Source organism: Ceratotherium simum, chromosome 27 (genome assembly GCF_057802395.1).
Source record: "Ceratotherium simum simum isolate JZ-2026a chromosome 27, ASM5780239v1, whole genome shotgun sequence".
NCBI lineage: Eukaryota > Metazoa > Chordata > Mammalia > Perissodactyla > Rhinocerotidae > Ceratotherium > Ceratotherium simum.
In genome coordinates this window covers 8,973,561-8,992,432 of record NC_141926.1, presented here as the reverse complement: position 1 = coordinate 8,992,432, position 18,872 = coordinate 8,973,561, and the positions used below count along the sequence as shown (strand labels likewise).

General features: G+C 40.4%; 1 protein-coding gene across 2 annotated transcripts in view; it reads right to left on the bottom strand.

Moving 5' to 3' along the window:
* VPS26C (VPS26 endosomal protein sorting factor C) overlaps positions 1–18,872 on the bottom strand; it is a 50,309-nt gene that overhangs the window by 19,326 nt on the left and 12,111 nt on the right. The window contains exons 2-3 of one of the 2 annotated variants that reach the window (XM_004429594.3): positions 6,186–6,329; positions 4,783–4,932 (exon numbers count right to left, since the gene is read on the bottom strand). The exons of the other annotated variant lie outside the window; for it this stretch is intronic. Of the exons in view, the coding sequence (XP_004429651.2) occupies positions 4,783–4,932; positions 6,186–6,329 (294 nt within the window). The remainder of the gene's footprint in view (positions 1–4,782; positions 4,933–6,185; positions 6,330–18,872) is intronic. 2 annotated transcript variants of the gene reach the window in all.

The window sequence follows — 18,872 nt, the reverse complement described above, 5'->3', positions numbered from 1 at the left end:
CGGGGCTGCTCTTAGTTAACATTCTCCCTCTCAGCCCCACCCCGTCCTCCAACGCAGATGGATCCTGCGTGCAGAATAGAGCGCACAGGGAAGGAATGCAGCATCTTGCTTTTAACTTAGCTGCATTCAGTCTCTCTGCTGTGCCTATGCTGTTTTCCTGAACTAGCCACTGCTGGTGTGCTGCTGAAAGATGGGCCCATGCAGGGAGGGAGAGCCCGGGGCAGAGCCGGTCACTGAGTGAAAACACGGCTCAGACCTGGGACTGTTTCTCACATCCCTGACCACGCGCTGAGAGACTGGGTGCTAACAAAATTCTACAGCATGATCACTGTCTTAATGCTAATCTTAAAAAAAAAAAAAAAATCACATAATCCATGTTTAATAAAGTTAGCTGTTCTTTTAATCATCCAGGAAAAACTTTAGAATTATGTTAAAAATAATTTGGACTGCAAAAATAATTTGTAAATAACTGGGACTATATGCACACTTGAATCAAGAAGCTCCATTATTATGAACAACCTATCCATATTAAACAAGTTACCATATATTTAAGGTACTACTGATTAAAACATTAAATTTTTTTTTTTTAAATATCATCCCTTCTCTGCAAGGATCTTTTTTTATATCTATTCTCTATTGAGATTTGAATCTGCTCTCCCCAACCAGACAAGCTCAGTGAGGGCTAGTACTGCGCGTGTGTGTGTGTGTGTGTGTGTGTATTTATGTATGTATAATGTATATGTATGTGTATTGTCTTCCTCCTGTATGTCCCGCATGCTGTCTAGAGTGGGCAATATTTTGTTCTGGCTTGCCTGGTCTCTGATTCTTTTCCCAATGGGAACTGCCCATTATTCTCAGGGGTTTAAGTGGGGCTGACCTCCCCCACACCCCCTGAGTGTAGAAGTGACCAGTAAGCCCGACTGGTGCTGGGACAATGGGAAAGAATTCTTTCTGCTGGGGTTGCCAACCCAGTAGACTGTAAGCCTGCAGCTGCTGGCTGGCAGCCAGCTTCACGATGGCAAGAGAAGAGGCTGCCTGAGACTGAGGCCTGCAGGGAAGAAAGCCGAGCCGGAGACATGACTGGTATCCACCTGGGCCTAGACATTCCCTTGGAATTGCTAGTTCTATGGTCCAGTATCCCTTTTTTGGCTAAGTCAATTTGGGCTGGATTTCTATAACTTGCAAATAAAAGGATGTGAATAACAGGCATCAACTTTTGGTCACTAAATGTTTTTTAGGTGTGAAAACAATAATTAGTAATATAAGGCAGCTGGCAATAAGTGGGGGAGGGGAGAAAATCGGAAACCACCGATGTTACATTCTAGGAATTGTGTTAAGTTCTTTCACACGTACTTTCTTAATTCTAACAATACAAATATAAGAACTGTTAGGATATTATAAGGATAGTCAGCATTAATTCATTTACTCAATCACTCAGCAAACATTTACTTGGCACATTCTCTGTGCCAGGTACTACGCTAACTAAGCACTTCACACCAAGACCTCATTAACCCTCTAGGAAGTGAGGTCACGAAGGCTGCTCCGGGTCACAGAGGGGGGATCTGAATTTACACCTGCCTCTTGCCAAATCCAGGCTCTGAATCTTTACGCAATGCTGTAATTCAAGCCCGGATCTGTCTGCTGCAAAGCCCGGGATCTTTTCACTTTATCGTGATCTTGCCCACTTACTAGGGAGACAGCCGGGTGGTATGAGCTACAGGAGGTCAGAGGGGTCTGGACGGCCAGACTAGAGCAGGGCGTCAAAAGGAAGTGCAAGATGCAGTCTTTCCGACTGTCAATCAACACACATCAACAGGAATGAAGAAAGATGCTTGTCTAGATTTAAAGCAGACTCCTAGAAAGGATATTTTTAACTGTGAAAAAGGATGACTAGCATCTCTATAAATTAATTCTGAATATACAATGTCAGCAGACATGTTGGTACTGCTCTATTTCATGTTACAGGATAAAATCTTGCTAGTACAGCCACAAGGTAGAACAAACATAATAAAACTTGCCTACGATTTAAATAACTTTTAAGAGAAAAAAGTAGCTGCACAAAGGACAACCAGAAAATACTGACAGATTCCTGAGTGCACTATCTAATAATAAAGATGAGAAATGAAGGCAACGTGACAGAAAAGGGGAGCAAACATCATCAGGCCCTCTGTCTAAGGATACTCAGCCCCTGCAGGTTGGCGATTTCATACTGGCTACCTTTTAAATCTTTTCCTCCGTCTTAAGATTTTTACATTATGTTACTACAACATAATTCAAATTATAAATGTAAAATTCTTTGCAACTATACAATTTGAGAAAGAAGATGTTATTAGGGTTTGACACAACACTATCTATTCAAAATAACCCCCCCGTGAATCTTCAGAGAAAGTGCAGTGAGCAATGGGCACCAAGAGGCCAACACCCTGTGGGCCACGCTGAGGCCGGCTGTGTGACCACGGTGGTCACTCTCCTGTCTGAGTGGCACTTGGTCCACTGTAAAACAAGGAGGCTGGACAAACACCCGTCTAGTAACTGAATGAATGAATGAGTCAGTGAACGAAAAACAGATCAAAAAACCATCATCCTAGTTTCTCTCAAGAGGTATATTTTCCCAAAAGAAGCAATGACGAATTTGAATATGAATTAGGAATGGGATGATATTTGAGAATTTTTGTTCATTTTGATAGTGTGAAAATGTTAACTGTGATTATGTAGGAGAATGTCCCTATTTTTTGGAGATGGATATTGAAGTATTTCGAGATGAAGTGTCAAGATTCTGTAACTAACTTTGAAATGACTCAGAAAAAATAAATACAGATGAAACAAAGATGGCAAATTCTAATAAATGTTGAATCTAGGCGCTAAGTATAAGGGTGACAAGATCTTATAAATCTGAGGGTAAGAAGAAATCTCTTCCTTTTTAGAAATCTGTGAGATATCCAGGGAGGGGCAGACTTCTCAGTTGTGGCATTCTGAGGCGAACTCTCAAGCAGTAAAATCTGACAACCAAAATAGAGAGGGGGTCGGGGTGATTATGATATTATACCCTCACTACAGAATTTACCACATTCACTCTCCTGTTGCATTTTAAATCGTTTCCAATTTACACACACAGCTAGGTGGGAACACAAGTGCACAAATTCTGTATGCGTATCTGTATGCCTTTCTTGGCAATATTTGGAAAAGGATGAGATTTCCAATTTTATTTTAAACGTATTAATCTTTTTCTTTTTTTTTTAATAATTTTATTTATTTATTTTTTCCCCCAAAGCCCCAGTAGATAGTTGTACGTCATAGCTGCACATCCTTCTAGTTGCTGTATGTGGGAGGAGGCCTCAGCATGGCCGGAGAAGCGGTGCGTCGGTGCACGCCCGGGATCTGAGCCCAGGCCACCAGCAGCGGAGCGCATGCACTTAACCGCTAAGCCATGGGGCCGGCCCCTAAACATATTAATCTTTTAACAAGAATGATAAACACAGGAGAAAGTAACAAGTAAGAAGTATGACCAGTGAAAATTCGATGTTATTCTATTTAGTTTCTAATGAACATATGCTGATATTACTAAATAAACACTACTAAAGAACTACTATGTGGGTAAAGCTAGTTGATGCTGATTATGGACAGAGAATAAAAATAACTTTTCGAAAGAAATGTTTGAGATATTTTCATTTTTTCATTTACTTTCTTTCATGGTGAAAGTATTCCCAACCTAGAAAGCTGGTCAGAGGACTCACATCTATACACCAGCAATCTGTCTGTCTACCCAAGCAGCTCCCTTTGAATCTAGACGCTCGCCCAGTCATTACTGTTACTTCCTACAGGCTGTCCAAGGCCTTTAGTACATATATTGCCTGAAACAGGTGCACCAATAATAAAGGACTAGAAATGTTTTTTCTTTACACAAAGCTATTTAGTGCAATAGAGTACATCAGACCACACAGGTTTCTTCTTGACAGATCTTTCAGGCAATTCATCAAACTCACAGACAAACCTTTGGTTAAGCTCACTCAAGTGTTTTGAGGATTTTTATTTTACAAGTGCTAAATTTTAATCAGGGGAATGGTCTCTACCAAGACCAAATTATCAGCTAAAACTTAATCAATCAAAAAGTTCCTAACTTCAGCCCTCTTGCACATACGTAAGACAAAATAGTTCTGTCTCCTCTGGTAGGGGGAACCACTGCAGAACGGACAACACAAAAGCCCCTTTCTTTCCACTGAACACAGGAAAGGCTCTCTTTCTTTCACTCTGAGTCATGACTCCAAACTGCGCCCGAGACAACAATAGCAACTGTGGAAGGCGTCCTGCCCAGCAGAGGTAGACGGGAAGTCATAAATTCACTTCCCCTCACTCACAGGGTTTGTTCAAGAAAAAATACAAGCCTGTGTTAAAGCAGTAGCCTTTGGGTATTAAACAGGGATATTTATGAGTATAAAATGGACAAGTTAGTGTGGGTGCCAGAGAGAAGTGAGGGCTTATCTATGACAAACAATGAAAGCCCCCTTACAGTGTCCATGTGGCCTGAACAGAACCCAAAGGAAACAAAGGAATTTTTAAAAAGAGGTTACAGCGTGGGTCCCCCAGGATGCCTATCAAAAACAATGCTCATACATAACATGTGTTCTCCAGGGCAAAATAAGAAATCAACATCGATTATACATGGGAGAGCTCAGCAATAATCAATTCTCAGGTCTGTCTATTCCCTTTCAGTGAAAGGAAGACCCAGCTGTTCTGCAGAAGGAACGTTATGAAGTCAGCTGCATGGGATCAGGAAATTCTCACCTGAATGTTGACAAACACGCCATGGTAGGTCTCATACAGAACCTTGTTACCCTTCACATGCAGAGGAAATTCAAAAGGAATTTCTGTTTTCCCGGGGGGAAATTTCCCTGGCTTCACCATCTCGATGGTGCTGTTGATGATCTGGATAGGCTGTAAGGAAAAATCAGCTCAGTTCATCAACATGCACTGTTAGATGCACATTCACATTACTGTGTCTATTAACACTCCCCTGAAAGACACCACATCCCTTGCCCTTGGACGCTACCATCCTGGTGTCCTGGGCTGCACAGTGCTGGTCTGGAGATGAACAGTGAGCTGGTTCAAGTCTTTGGCACAATAATGGTTCATTTACAGTACTGGACACTTAGATGTCTGGTGCACAGTAGGAAGTGAACTGACATTTCCCTCTCCTCTCCACAAACATCTCCGTTAACTATCCTAACAACCCTCCCACAGGCACCCCATCTTCAGAACGAAGAAGCAGACAGTCGAGGTACTCCACAAGGAGGACCGCCATCTGAACCCAGGGCTCCTCTTCATCAGCCTGTGTCTTCTTGGCACCACTCCATCCAATGGTACCAGCCTCCTGGGAGCCTTAACACTGCCAGCCACGTGTGGACCAGCAGGGCCTTTCCCCAGCCTGGCACAGGCCTCGGCTGGGCCTCCAGGGAGAAAGACGGTACTAACATTGGGGACCTGCCTAAAAGGCGGGTATCACACTTTAACTAGTTAAGGTATTCTAAGCTTTGGTTTAGCATCACTCTGAGAAAATACGTGACTCATGAAGGGAGTCACTAAGTGCCAATGGAGGAAAATAAGAAAACTGTGGAAAACATGGGAAGGCCCTGAATCTGAACGCTGTTAATGAACCCTTCTTTCGTCTTTAACTCTTTTTCCTCAAAACTTAAGGAGTTCATACATCCTTCAGGAAAAGGAAACTGTAAGTACAGAAGAAGAGTTTACATTCTGGAAGACAGAAATCTACCCTAAACGACACAAAGGAAAGAATGGCCACTGCTCTGTTTCACCTCACCTGAACGCCAGATCCAACAGCAGCAGCGGACATGGTTAAAAGACCAGTTTTGTTCTGGGCAGGTAAGCGCAGACGCCACAGGCACAACCTCTCAGAGAGCTCTGGTCCCTTCAACGGCTGACATCAGTCTGCCAGAATTCTCCTATCCCTTCTCATAGGAATGAGAACAAGCTGACTTTCTATAACAGGGTATATTCAGAATCAAAATATCTGAGTATTTTTTCAGTTTGATGAGTAAGTATTAAAAGTATGACTATCACTATACCTTGCAAAGTAAGGACAGATAACAACAATAAAGCCAGACAGCAAGTAAAAACCAACACAAACACTTGACTAAAGAACTAAAAATGTGCAACCTAAGCATCTTTACCTTAACGGAATTATAGAAAGCTTCGAACACACCCACACTCTTGGCGCTGAGCTGTAGGTTCACGGATCCTTCCACCGTCAGAGAGACTCCCTGGTGCTGGACCGAGTCCTTACCAGATACAACCACCACACCTGAGAGCATCTCCTAGGAGAGGAATTTTTATTGTTATTTTTTAATTGAAATTAAAAATTTAATTTCCCAAATTAGCACATTTCTTTCATTCACCTTGTTTGTTAGCAAAAGTAAGTCTCCTTAACGATCAATTCTTTCAAAGCTTCGGACATTCACAGAGCACTTATATAGAACAGAAGCCTGGACGCTGGGATGGAGATGGCACGGCCCCTGGTGGGGGGCCAGGCAGCCACCAATAATTACAGGGCAGGACTGGACGAATGCTGATGGGGAGCACCAGGGGAAGTAGGCAAGGAATCTCATCCCATCAGGGCCTTCCTGACACATCTTCATTCCCACTGGGAGAATCCCAACAAACGTCTGACTTCAAAAGGGCAAAGGAAGGGCCTGGGGCAGGTGGCAGCTCCACAGCCACATCACACACGAGCGTGGTTCTCTACAATAAAAGAAAATCCTCTTCTTTAGGTTCTTTCTCAATTGTGCCGACTAAAATGACTGCACGTTTTCAATGCACGAGTAATTTAACACCAGTGTTAGCCTGGTGTCCTCCCTGCCCAGAACGCCCCGCTGAGGAGAGACCCGGAGGTTGTCAAGAGAACACAAGAAGACAACACACCACTTTCACTAAAGACATCCTCAGTCCTTCCACAGCCCGGTGCACTTTGGTGACATCCAAGCCCAGATTTCCCTGGCTCATAAATCATTTAGGAGGGATTTCACAACAGACCGTCTATTCATTTATCTGAAGATAATTGCTGAGTAACAGAAGATGGACCTTACATCCTTTACTGGATGGCAGTTTCTGCCTGTCACCAGAGAACTCGACAGTCTCAATTTGCTAAGGGGGTTTGAGTGGAAAAGGAAGTTGAGGAGATTAAATAGCATCAACCCGAGTGGAAAGAGAATCCACAATAAATACAAAACAACGTGTTTCTGAAATGACCTTCGGAAACGTAGCATGAGTGCTGTCAAATGATAATACGACGGCAGAAAATTGTGGACAACAAAACCAAAAAAAGAAAAACAGCAAAAGTAAAAACGACCTGAGGATCAAAGCATTAAGAAACATCTGTCCTCTTGGTGTTTAAATCTGTTTACCTTTTATTTCCTCTAGTCATCTATTGAAAAGCTTTCACCAAGCTCTCACATTATGTGGGATTTGGGGAGCAGGGAATATTCTATGTCCCTTAAAGGTGCTAAATATTTTGTCTTGGTTTCCCACTCTCCCATAAAAAGTGCATAAACAAATTTAAAAGAAAATTCCTCTAAAATAAGTTAATTTTTAAATTTAATTAAAATTACTTCTATTAATTTTTGTACAACCCAAATCAAGTAGAAATCTAATTTTGAGAAAATTTAAATGCACTAGTATACTTTTAAAAACTTACTTGACTAGTATGTCCCAAAATAAAATGAGACAAAATAAGTTCATGAACTTTTTCAATTGAACAACACAATAGCACTTGAGGATAGTTCTGCTCCTATCTAACCATAACATTTTCAGTTAATCTCATGGGAACCGGATTTGGGTTGACCACGGATTGGCATATTACAATCATGACATCAACAGAACCTTTTCCTTCCTTAATCCCAATGGCATAAGAAGGAAAAAGCGCTGAAGTGCCTTGGAAGTAAGCAGAGTAAATATTTTACGACCCAAGGGACTCTTCTGTCATTCTCTCATTTAATTAAGAAAGACTATGGTAGAGAGAAAACAAAATTAGTAAAATATTTGTAGATAAATGAGGCATCCTTATGATACACACGTCTATTCAGTTCCTACCAACAAAAGAACGATATAGAGTTAGTCCACGTGTAGCTCAACAAGCCAAGAATTTTAGAAACAGAAGATGGTTCAACAAGGAGTTAACACTCATAATAACGAGAAAACAGACAATTCTTTGTTTGGTTTTCGGGTTTTTTAAATTGAGCTATAATTGACATATAACATCTTAGTTTTAGGTGTACCAGATAATTCCTGATTAATTCTGGCAAAGGAGGATAGAATGAACTTGAGTAGCTAAAATTAAGGAAAACCCAAGACATCACCAAGAACTCCTCTCTCAGACTTTTGTCTAGAATTCTCAACAAGGAGAGAATGAGATTATGGCTCTGGATAGAGCCAATACCTCACTCAACGTAATAAGCAGGGATCCTTCAACTGGGGACCACAATTTCAAAGAGTGGCCACTCAGAGAACCTCAGAAACAACGTACAAAATCATGCACACAAGTGCCAATTTTTAGGGAGAAGAGCCATAGCTTTTGTCATATCATAAAGGAGGTCCTTGACCTGAGAGAGCTTAAGAAACACAGGTGAGGCGAGACACAGGCCCCACACTTGTCTGCACATAGAAGACACAAGGGGACAGATCCCAGTGCTTTAGCCTGTATGTCTCACCCCCCTTTTTTTTTTTAAAATTTTGTTTATTTATTTCTCTCCCCCAAAGCCCCAGTAGATAGCTGTATGTCATAGTTGCCCATCCTTCTAGTTGCTGTATGTGGGATGCGGCCTCAGCATGGCTGGAGAAGTGGTGCGGTGCGTGCCCGGGATCCGAACCCAGGGCGCCAGCAGCGGAGCGCACGCACTTAACCGCTAAGCCACGGGGCCAGCCCTGTATGTCTCACCCCTTAAAGGGACTTACAACTGTGCTATTCCTCAAAATGGGCCAGCACAGACGCCTCTGATCCTACCAGTGCTATGAAAACCTTACTCCTTGGCAAGGCAACGCGTTCAAGGGAACCACATCACACAGAGCCTGCCGCAAGTCGGCTCAAGTCCCCGCCCCGGAGGGGCTAAGTCTAGAGAAAGGCCTCCAGCAGCCATCTGCAACCACAAACCAAAAGATCAGGCTGGGAACAAGGCTACTGGGCACACCCTGGCCTTCTCAGCCACGCCGCCTTTCAGCAGAAACCACTACCAAGTTTGTCCAAAGGGTGGTAAGAGAGACTATGTTTTCTAACTTTGTCTTCTCTAAATGTAAATGGCCACTACCAAACTACACAACTTTTCTCTTTTGTTCTCTGGAATTAAATGCCAAACCCATAATTAGGACTCTGGGTTTGAAGATGGTGGCATCAAGTCAGTGTTCCCCCTGGCTTCCTGGAAATCACCCAAAAGAAGAAGAAACAAAACCACAAACTCCATGTCCGGCGAAGCAAGGAGACAGTCAGATATTATGAAATAGACGGAAGAGTTGCTCAAGAGGGAAGACAGAGCGTGGGGGCAAGCAGTGAAAAGCCGAAACAAGCCCGCTGGCTGCAGTAATACGCTTCTGGAAGGTGAGGGACACCTGGGAGCAGCTGCCCTGGCCGCGGGCTTCGCAGGGGCTGGTCGGGTTCTAAGGAGCAGAGGAGGCAGCACCCAGTGAGGAACCCTACAAATGTGCCCATGCAGGAGGCAGGGAGCAGTGGGCTCTGCAGCAGTGCAGTGAGGGCCCTGGCACTGTGAAAATCTCCCAGCTGCTTATCTCCCAGGCGGAAGAAAAGTAAAGGTTAAAGAAACTCACCATAAAACCTCAGCCAGCCTAGTCTAGGAATAAAACCTCCTACAAGAAGGAGACATTAAAAGAACGAGCAGAGGAGCACAGGACGTGTAATGGATTTAAAAACGAGGGATGGAGGGAAGGAGGGGGAGAGAGAGAAAACCAAGTGGCAGATGATGAATAAAAAAAGACAGACCGTGTCACTCTTCTACTTAATGAAACTCAATAGCGGCTCCTCATCTCACTCAGGGTAAAGGCCAAAGTCATTTCATGGCCTAAAAGGAGGATGTGTCCCTCCCCTTGACCTGTCTGACCTCATCTCTTAACTCCCCTTCATAACTTTGCCCCCGTCACCGGCCCCCTTGCTATTCCTTTAACATGCTGCAGAGTCCACCCTCGAGGCAGCTATACATGCTCTTCCCCCAACCTAGATACTCTTCTTCCAGATACCCACGTGGCTTGTGACAGTCTCTCCTTGACCTAACTCTACTCAGCCTCCCCAAGCTCTTTTTCAACTAGCCTTAACTTTTGGATTTCCATATTCCTCTCTGCATTGTTCAATTTTAGCAAGAATTCTGCTATGTCAGTTTAGCCATCCTCCATATCTGATCACCCCTGATATCTGATTGGGTTCCTCATCCTCCAGCACCCCCAGGTGATGTCTGATCACCCTGGCCTGCCTTCAGCAAGAATCCTGTTAGGTTGGTTTAGCCAGAATGCCCCCGACCCTTTATGTTTCCTCTCAGTAATTTTCCATCCACTGACGCCCATCCTGCTCCTTGGCTGTCAATTCCCACTTGCCCATGCTTAACCCGGAGTTGAGCCCGACCTCTCTCCCCCACTGCTAGACCCCATTATACCTATTACAATAGTTCCCCCTTGAATAAAGCCTGCCTTACCCTCTTTAGCAAGTGTCATGAATAATTTTTTCTTTAACACTTGCTCCCTCCTCTCTATCACATCATTGCTCAGATGACACCATTTTCTTGAGGCCCTCTCTGACCACTGCTATTTAAAACTGCACTACCCCTCCCCAATACTCACTTATCCCTCCTCCCTGACTCTGCTCTGTAGCACTTGTCACCTTCTAAAATACGACATCAGTACTTACCTATTTTATTTACTATCTGTACCCCTGGAATGTAAACTCCATGAGCGTTGAGTGATCGCAAGAGTACGCATTCGATGAATGTTCACTGAATGAATGAATACACGACCATTCGGCAGAGAAAACAGTACTGTCAAGCAGATGAAAACTGTGAACATGCATTTCACCACGAATTTTTAAAATCTAATGAAGCAATTGCTTCTATAAAGGATGAACGCAAAACAGAGCTATAAGAGCTCAGGGATGATGAAATGGTGAGGCGACAGATAAAAATATAAGAAAAGCTCAGAAAAGAACTGGAAGGAAAAAATAAAGCCATCACAGAAAAGGAGGTGAAACTGAAAGGGGTAAAAATACAGAGAGGGCAGAAATGAGAAAATTCAAACAAAATAAATGAAAATTTAAGAAAGAATTAAAAAGAATCACCGAAATATTGACAAAAATGAGAGACAGGTGAGGAATATCCAACATATGCATAATGCAGTTCCCAAATGAGAAAACTGAAATAATAGAACAGAACAAATGTTTAATGATATAATTTTAAAATATTGAAAGGGCAAATGAATCAGGAATGGTCAAGAAAAGAGAGACTCTAATAAAATCATTCTACTTCAGAAAAGAAAGAATCCTTTAGGAGTCAGGCAAAAAGATCAAGTCACTTATAAGAAGAGGAAAAATCAGACTTCTTCACAACTAAGTGCAATTCAAAATGAAAGCAGAGCAATGCCCACTACAGGGCTCAAGGAAACGAAGTGTGATCCTAGAATTTTATACCTACCTCAACAGTCACTCAAGTATAAAAGGAGTTTTAAACGTGCAAAAGCACGCAAACAAACAAAAACCCCCAGGAACACCGTATCAAAGTCCTTCTTGAGGAATTTACTAGATAGTGAACTGTAACTACCCATGGGATGGCTAGAAAACTATGTCAAAAGAACCATTTGTGAGGATTGAATCCATTTAATGTAAGAATTTTAAGACTAAGAGATATGCAATAATTATTATGGTGAGAGAACAGAATGCAAACTACAAGTCTTGACAGTGTAGAAATTATTTAAATAACACTAGTTGGGAGAGTAAGGAAGCAAGAATGTGGGAGGTAGTATTATGTACGTGGTTTCCCTATCTTTGACAGCTGGGGTTTAAAGATTTTATTTATTTTATTTTTTCCCCCCAAAGCCCCAGTAGACAGTTGTATGTCATAGCTGCACATCCTTCCAGTCGCTGTATGTGGGACTCGGCCCCAGGATGGACGGAGAAGTGGTGCCTCGATGCACACCTGGGATCCGAACCCGGGCCACCAGCATTGCAGCGCGCGCACTTAACCACCAAGCCACAGGGCCGGCCCGACAGCTGGAGTTTAAAAATATATCATTAAGGGGCCAACCTGGTGGCATAGTGGTTACGTGCGCACGCTCCACTGCAGCGGCTCGAGGGTTCGCAGGTTCGGATCCTGGGGCGCGCACCGACGCACCGCTTGTCAAGCCATGCTGTGGCGGAGGAGGAAGATGGGCATGGATGTTAGCCCAGGGCCAGTCTTCCTCAGCAAAAAGGGGAGGATTGGTAGATGTTAGCTCAGGGCTGATCTTCCTCACACACACAAAAATATATATATATCATTAAAATCACGCTTTCCAATATGGGAGCCACTAGCCATATGTGGCCATTTAAACTTAAATTTATATTAATTAATATTAAATAAAATTTAAAGTTCAGGTCCTTAGCTGCACTAGCCACATTTAAAGTGCGTAAAAGCCACATTGTGGCTAATGGCTATCATAATGGACAGGGCAGATAAACCGTATATTCATGTCATCACAGCGAGTTCCACAGGACAGTGTGGATTTAAATTTAAAAAATAACATAGTACAAATAAAGTTAACAAAGGTAAACACCAATAAAGGTAATATTTGTAAATAACTAAGATCAGTTGGTAGAAGAGAAGAAAGTGAGAGGGGAAAAGAAGAGGAAATATACCAATTTTATCATTGTTCACAGTAGGGAATTAATAAATAACGTCTAAAACATAAAAGATTTAGGGTATAATAAAAAGTTGTAAGGGTAACAATTATAATAAATAAAACTCCAAATTATCAGAAAATCATACACGCAACACAAAGCAAAGAAAATAAGACCGTAGAGAGGAAGATGTTTTAACAGCTACTTCAAAAACAATCCCCCCAAACAACAAGAAAGCAGCAATGCCAGAATTAATGCCAAATATGTCATATGAATAAACTGGCTAAATTAATGTCTATTAGACATTCAGATTTTATCTCAAAGCAAAACCCAATTTTATGCTGTACAACACAGAAGCACCTAAAAATGCAGGGATGAGGATGGGTTTGGAAAGGCTGAAGAGGAAAGGATAAGCAAAGGCATATGAAGCAAAAGTGAAGAAATAAATCGTGGGCTGTAATCTTAATATCAGACAAGGCTGAGTTCAAAAAACAAAGGCTTGAACAAGACAAAGAAGGGTACTGTACAATTCTAAAGGGTGTAACTCACAGTAAAGACGTGTGGTATTACTATCTGTGGATCAGATAACATAGCATCAACACTCATAAAGCAAAAATGACAGGGGATACAAAGAGAAATGGAGTAAAACATATTACTTGTGGGAGATATTAACTTACCCCCCTTAGATTACATCCCAGATAAAGACGACAAACAGAAGAAAGGATATAGAAGACCTAAGTTACACATCAATAGGGTATAACTAATTGGAACATGTTGAACTCTACACCCTGAAAACTCTTCAATGTCCACGGTACCTTCACAAAAATTGACCAAATTAGCCCATAAATAGCTCCACAGTTCTTTCTTTAGGGGAAAAGAAAAGAAACAGTAAAGCAAATTATTCACCTAATCAAGGAAAAAAAGAGGAAAGCAAATACAAATATCCAAAATAAGAAAGAAAAGGGAAATAGAGATATAGAGGTAATTAAAAGAATAAGATAATACACTGTTCAACTGCATATAAGTAAATTTGAAAAGCTGGTAAAGTGAATTAGTTTTATAGGAAAATATAATTTATCCAAACTAACTCCAAAGGGGACATGAAACCTAAGCAAATCAATCACCACAGAAAAAATAGAGAAAGTTATAAATAAGTTCTCGCCCAAAGCACCAGGCCCAAAGAGTTTCACAGATCATTCCCAAATGTGTAAAAACAGAAAATTCCAATATTAAACTATTCCAAAGCATAGAAAAGGAAGGAATGTCCTTTAAAAAAATCAAGCAAACATAACAATTACATCAAAGTAAGACAAAATCTACATACACACACACACACACAGAGAAAACTAAATTTTTCTTATTTATAAATATCAATGCAAAGGTTCTAAATAGAATATCAGCAAATACAATCCAGTAGCAACTTATAGGAATATTACACGATAACCAAGTGTGATTTAATCTAGGAATGCAAAGATAGTTCAATAATTGAGGAAAGCTATTAATATAACTTATTATATTATTAGCTCTCCAGAGAAAAATCGTTCAGTCAATTCTGCAGATGCTGAAAAGTCACTTGATAAAATTTAATATCTATTCTTGATAAAATTCTTAGTAAAATAAGAATAGAAGGAAACTTCCTTAACATGACAAAATATATCTACCTTACCCAAAAGCCAGCATCAGACTTAATGGGAAATGAGATACATTGCATTTAAGTCAGGAATAAAACCAGGATGACCACTATCACTACTATTAATGTACTACAAGTATTAGTTAATGCAATAAAACTAGAGAAAGAAATAAGCATGAAAATTGAAAAGGAGGAGGTAAAATGATCATTATTTGTAGATGATATGATTGTATGTCTGAAAGAACCCAAGAGAATTCACTGAAAAATTATCAACATGAAGAGTTAGATTTCAGGAAGAAAGGTAGCTGGGTACAAAATTAATATACAGAAGTCAGTAAGGCATGATGTACAAGACAACAATCAATGAGAAGATACACTGGAAGAAAAGACTATTTTCAAAAGCAACAATAAGTTAAAATACTATACATTAATTTAACAGGAAATGTCTAAAACTGTGATAAGACAAAAACTTAAAACATGGCTGAAGGGCACAAAAGAAACAAATGGAAAGCCATACTATATTTTTGAAAAGGAAGTTTAAATACCCTTAACATGTCTACTTTCTCAGTCAGTCTGTAAAGGCAACACAATCCTAAAGAAAATATCAGAATTGTTTTTCTTCTTTTTTTAGGGGTGAGATAGACTAGACAAGCTGATTCTAAAATTCATATGGAATAAAAAGTAAATTTTGAAAAGAAGAGAAATGAGGGAGACTAGTCCTACAAGATATTATGACACATAATTTACAAAGTGTGGTACAGGACACGTACACAGGCTGAAAGGTCAATAGAACAGCATGGAAATTCCAGAAACAGACCCAGATAGTACGGGAATTTAATACATGATAAAGGTAGCATTTTAAATCCAGAGGAAAAGGTGGAATATTCACTAAATGATATTGGAAAACTGGCCAGAGAACTGGAAAAAAAATTAAGTTGGATCCATACTGCAAACCTTTGTACATGAAAAGTTCTAAATGCATCAAGGACTTAAATGTAAAAACTGAAATAAAAGTTTTAGAAGAAAGTACAGAGAGTGATTTTTATCATATCAAAGTGGAGAAGGCTCTTGTAAGAACGACTCCAAACAAATATGACTACAAATATGACCCAAAATAAAGTTTGTTTCATAAAAGTGAATATGACCAATACAACTTAAATAAATGATAAACTAGGGAAATATTGCAACTTAATATAACAGGCAAAGGGCTAATTTCTCTAATATTTTAAGAACTAAAAAAAATTAATGAGAAAGATAAACAACCAAACAAAAAAAATATGGGCAAATGGTATAAACAAAGAGTTCACGGAAAAGGAGAAGCAAATTGCTCCTAAGCCCATGAAAATATGCTCAGTCTCAACAATAACAGAAGAAATGATCATTAAAACTATCCCAAGGGCCATTTTCCACCTATCAGATTAGCAAAGATCAAACAATTTGATCCTACTGTGTTGGGGAGGGAGCAACAGGCACTCTCATACACTGCTGGGGGAGTCTAGAAAACTATCACCTCGGAAAGGCCATTTGGCAATACCAAAAACATTTTACGAACACCTAGGCCCGGCAATTCTGCTTTTAGGAATTTTCCTCAGACATATTTGCACATGTGAAATGACTTATGGGCACAGTTACTCATTGTAACATTGTTTGTAATAACAAAAGATTGTGAACAACTAAATTCCAACAATAGGCAAATGGTGGTTTTTCCCTTTAACAATATCTTGGAGATCATTCACATTAGTATATACATGCTCTTTTTTTTTTTAAGGCTGCATATTGTACCATTGTGGAAAAAGGGGAGAAAAAGAACATTTGTACATATTTACTTATATATGCATAAAATACCTTTGGCAAGAAGCACAAGAAATTGAGAGCTTTTGGCTGCCCCATAGGAAAGGACCTTGAGGGATAGTGGGTGCCAGATGCATCCATCTTGAAACTCACAAATTTTAAACCATGCGAACTGATGAACCATTAACATAATAAATCAATTTTAAAATAAGATCAATCCCAGAATGTGTGGCCTCTAGACCTAAATATATAGTTCTAAGTCCCTTAAATTTTGATAACCCAAGGGCATAGTGGTCTTTCTAGGGGAAAGATCTAAAGATTGCATGCTAGAAAGTCACATTTATCTGGATTATCTCTTACTTCGGACTTGAACGCAACTGTGAGAGAAGGAGAAGCCTCTTAGCTAATTCCTCAGCCATTCTCTCTCCAGTGTCTTTCCTTGCTAATGGTCCCAGCAGCATGATGAGTCGTGATAGCCATTATTGTCCTCAAGAGTCCTCTGCATATCCAAACAAGTCCTTCCTTCCTAACGCTCAGCAATACTCTTAGAACCACCTGGGACTCTTACACCACATTTGGTCTAGAGATCTTGTACACCAATAATGAGCTGCCCTTTCATTTACCAACGGGGAATCAAATGCGTTAAGCAGTTAACTAACACACACACACAAATTACAAGGTAAGTCACTGAGCTAGATGGGAAAACACAAGTTAGACAACTAATTGCTTGTTGAAACACCTTAGTCTTTCTTAGCAGCACTTAGAGACCCATTTTGGTTGGAAAACGGAAATCAGAAACATTAAAGAGATTTCAACTTGTTAGTTATCACCATCTCCACTATTCTGTATTATCCATCTTGTTTGAAAAACAGTTAATAAATGATCACCAAATATTTCTCCACATAGTAAGCAATGGCAAATATTATGGGGTGTTTACTAAAGTTCTAGAAAGCAGAATTTTGAAGAGAATGTGTCATCTCCAATCCCATTCTGAGATTTTACTCAAGTGAAATGAAAGATTATGTTCACACAAAAATCCATATGCAAATGTTTCTAGTAGTTTTATTCATAATCACCCAAATGTCCTTCAATGGGTGACGGATGACAGATGAGCAAACAGTGGTACATCCATACAAGGGAAGACCATGCTGCAATAAAAAGAACAAACTACTGATACAACAACTCCAATGACCCTCAAAGGCATTATGCTAAGTGATAAGGCCAGATTCAAAAGGCCACATGTCATATGATCATATTTATGCCATTTATATGACACTCTGGAAAAGGCCAACCATGGAGAGTGAAAACAGATCAGTGCTTGCCAGTGGCTGGAGGGATGGTGGGGAAAAAGTTGACTACAAAGGACACAAGGGAATTTGGGGGAGTAACAGGACTATTTCCTATCTTGACTGTGACGGTGGTTACAGTCTCAGAGAACTCTACACTGAAACGAGTGATCTACTGCATGTGATATACCTATATTAAGAAACCCACAGAGATAATCAAGTATAGAAGGAAATATACTCACGCCACTTTCTTGATAACAAGGTAGTATTCTAAAAGCGATTAATATTTAAGTAAAAATTTATAAAAATCAATCAGTTCACTAGCAATGGAACTGGACCAAAATACTGAGATACTAATTTACATGGTTCACATATATACTTACTGCCAAAAGAGCAGAAATAATATCATCATTCATTCAACAAATATTTTTGGCATGGCTACCATGTATCAGATGCTGTTCCAGGCACTAGGGACAGGGCAGTGAACAAAGGAGGCAAAAGCCCCGTCCTCAGGGGGCTTACATTTTAGTACTGCCATCTGATGCTGTACTAAAATGGTGAAACACAGCAGGTTCCTTCTAAGTATAGGTGTAAATAAATACTAAGTAAAAGGGGCCGACAAAAATCGCAGCTATTGTCTGATGGAGTCATCTCTGAAACTTCTAGTTCTGAAACTTTGAGAGTCTGGAGAAGAAACCTGAGCCACCGAGTAAAAATGTAGAAGAAAGGGGCAGAATAAGATTGCCATAACTAGTCACAAAAAGTAAAAATTAATAAAAGTAAGTGAATATGGGGTCTTAGCGCAGGAGTACAAAATTCAAATCCTGGTGTGCTGTGTGGTTTCAGGGGTTAGATACCACATATTAGCAAAATTATGAGTTAATAGAGATTACTGGATTTCAGATTTCAATAACACTAAAACTCATAAAAAGTTAGAACGTTGACACCAGTTTGGAACAATTGGCGTAAGTGAATGTAAAGACTCCAGACTATAAACCAAGAGTTCAGGAGAGCTCTGATGACAGACAAGTCTGGGAGTTGGCCTAATTATATGACAAAGTAATGGCTGTGGATGACAGGGAGTTGGCCAAAGAAAAGGCTTTGACTGGCCAGCCCACACTTAATAATGAACAACCCGAACAGCCACCAAATTGAAGCCCAGTGAGAGCAAACTCATGTATAAATGAGAACAGTGTATCACCCAATCCAAGGCGGATAAAACTCCAGGACTAGAGGGCGAGACGTGAGTCCAAAGCCAACAAGTCCCACTGTCCAAAGAGCTGTGGAAAGGCAGAAA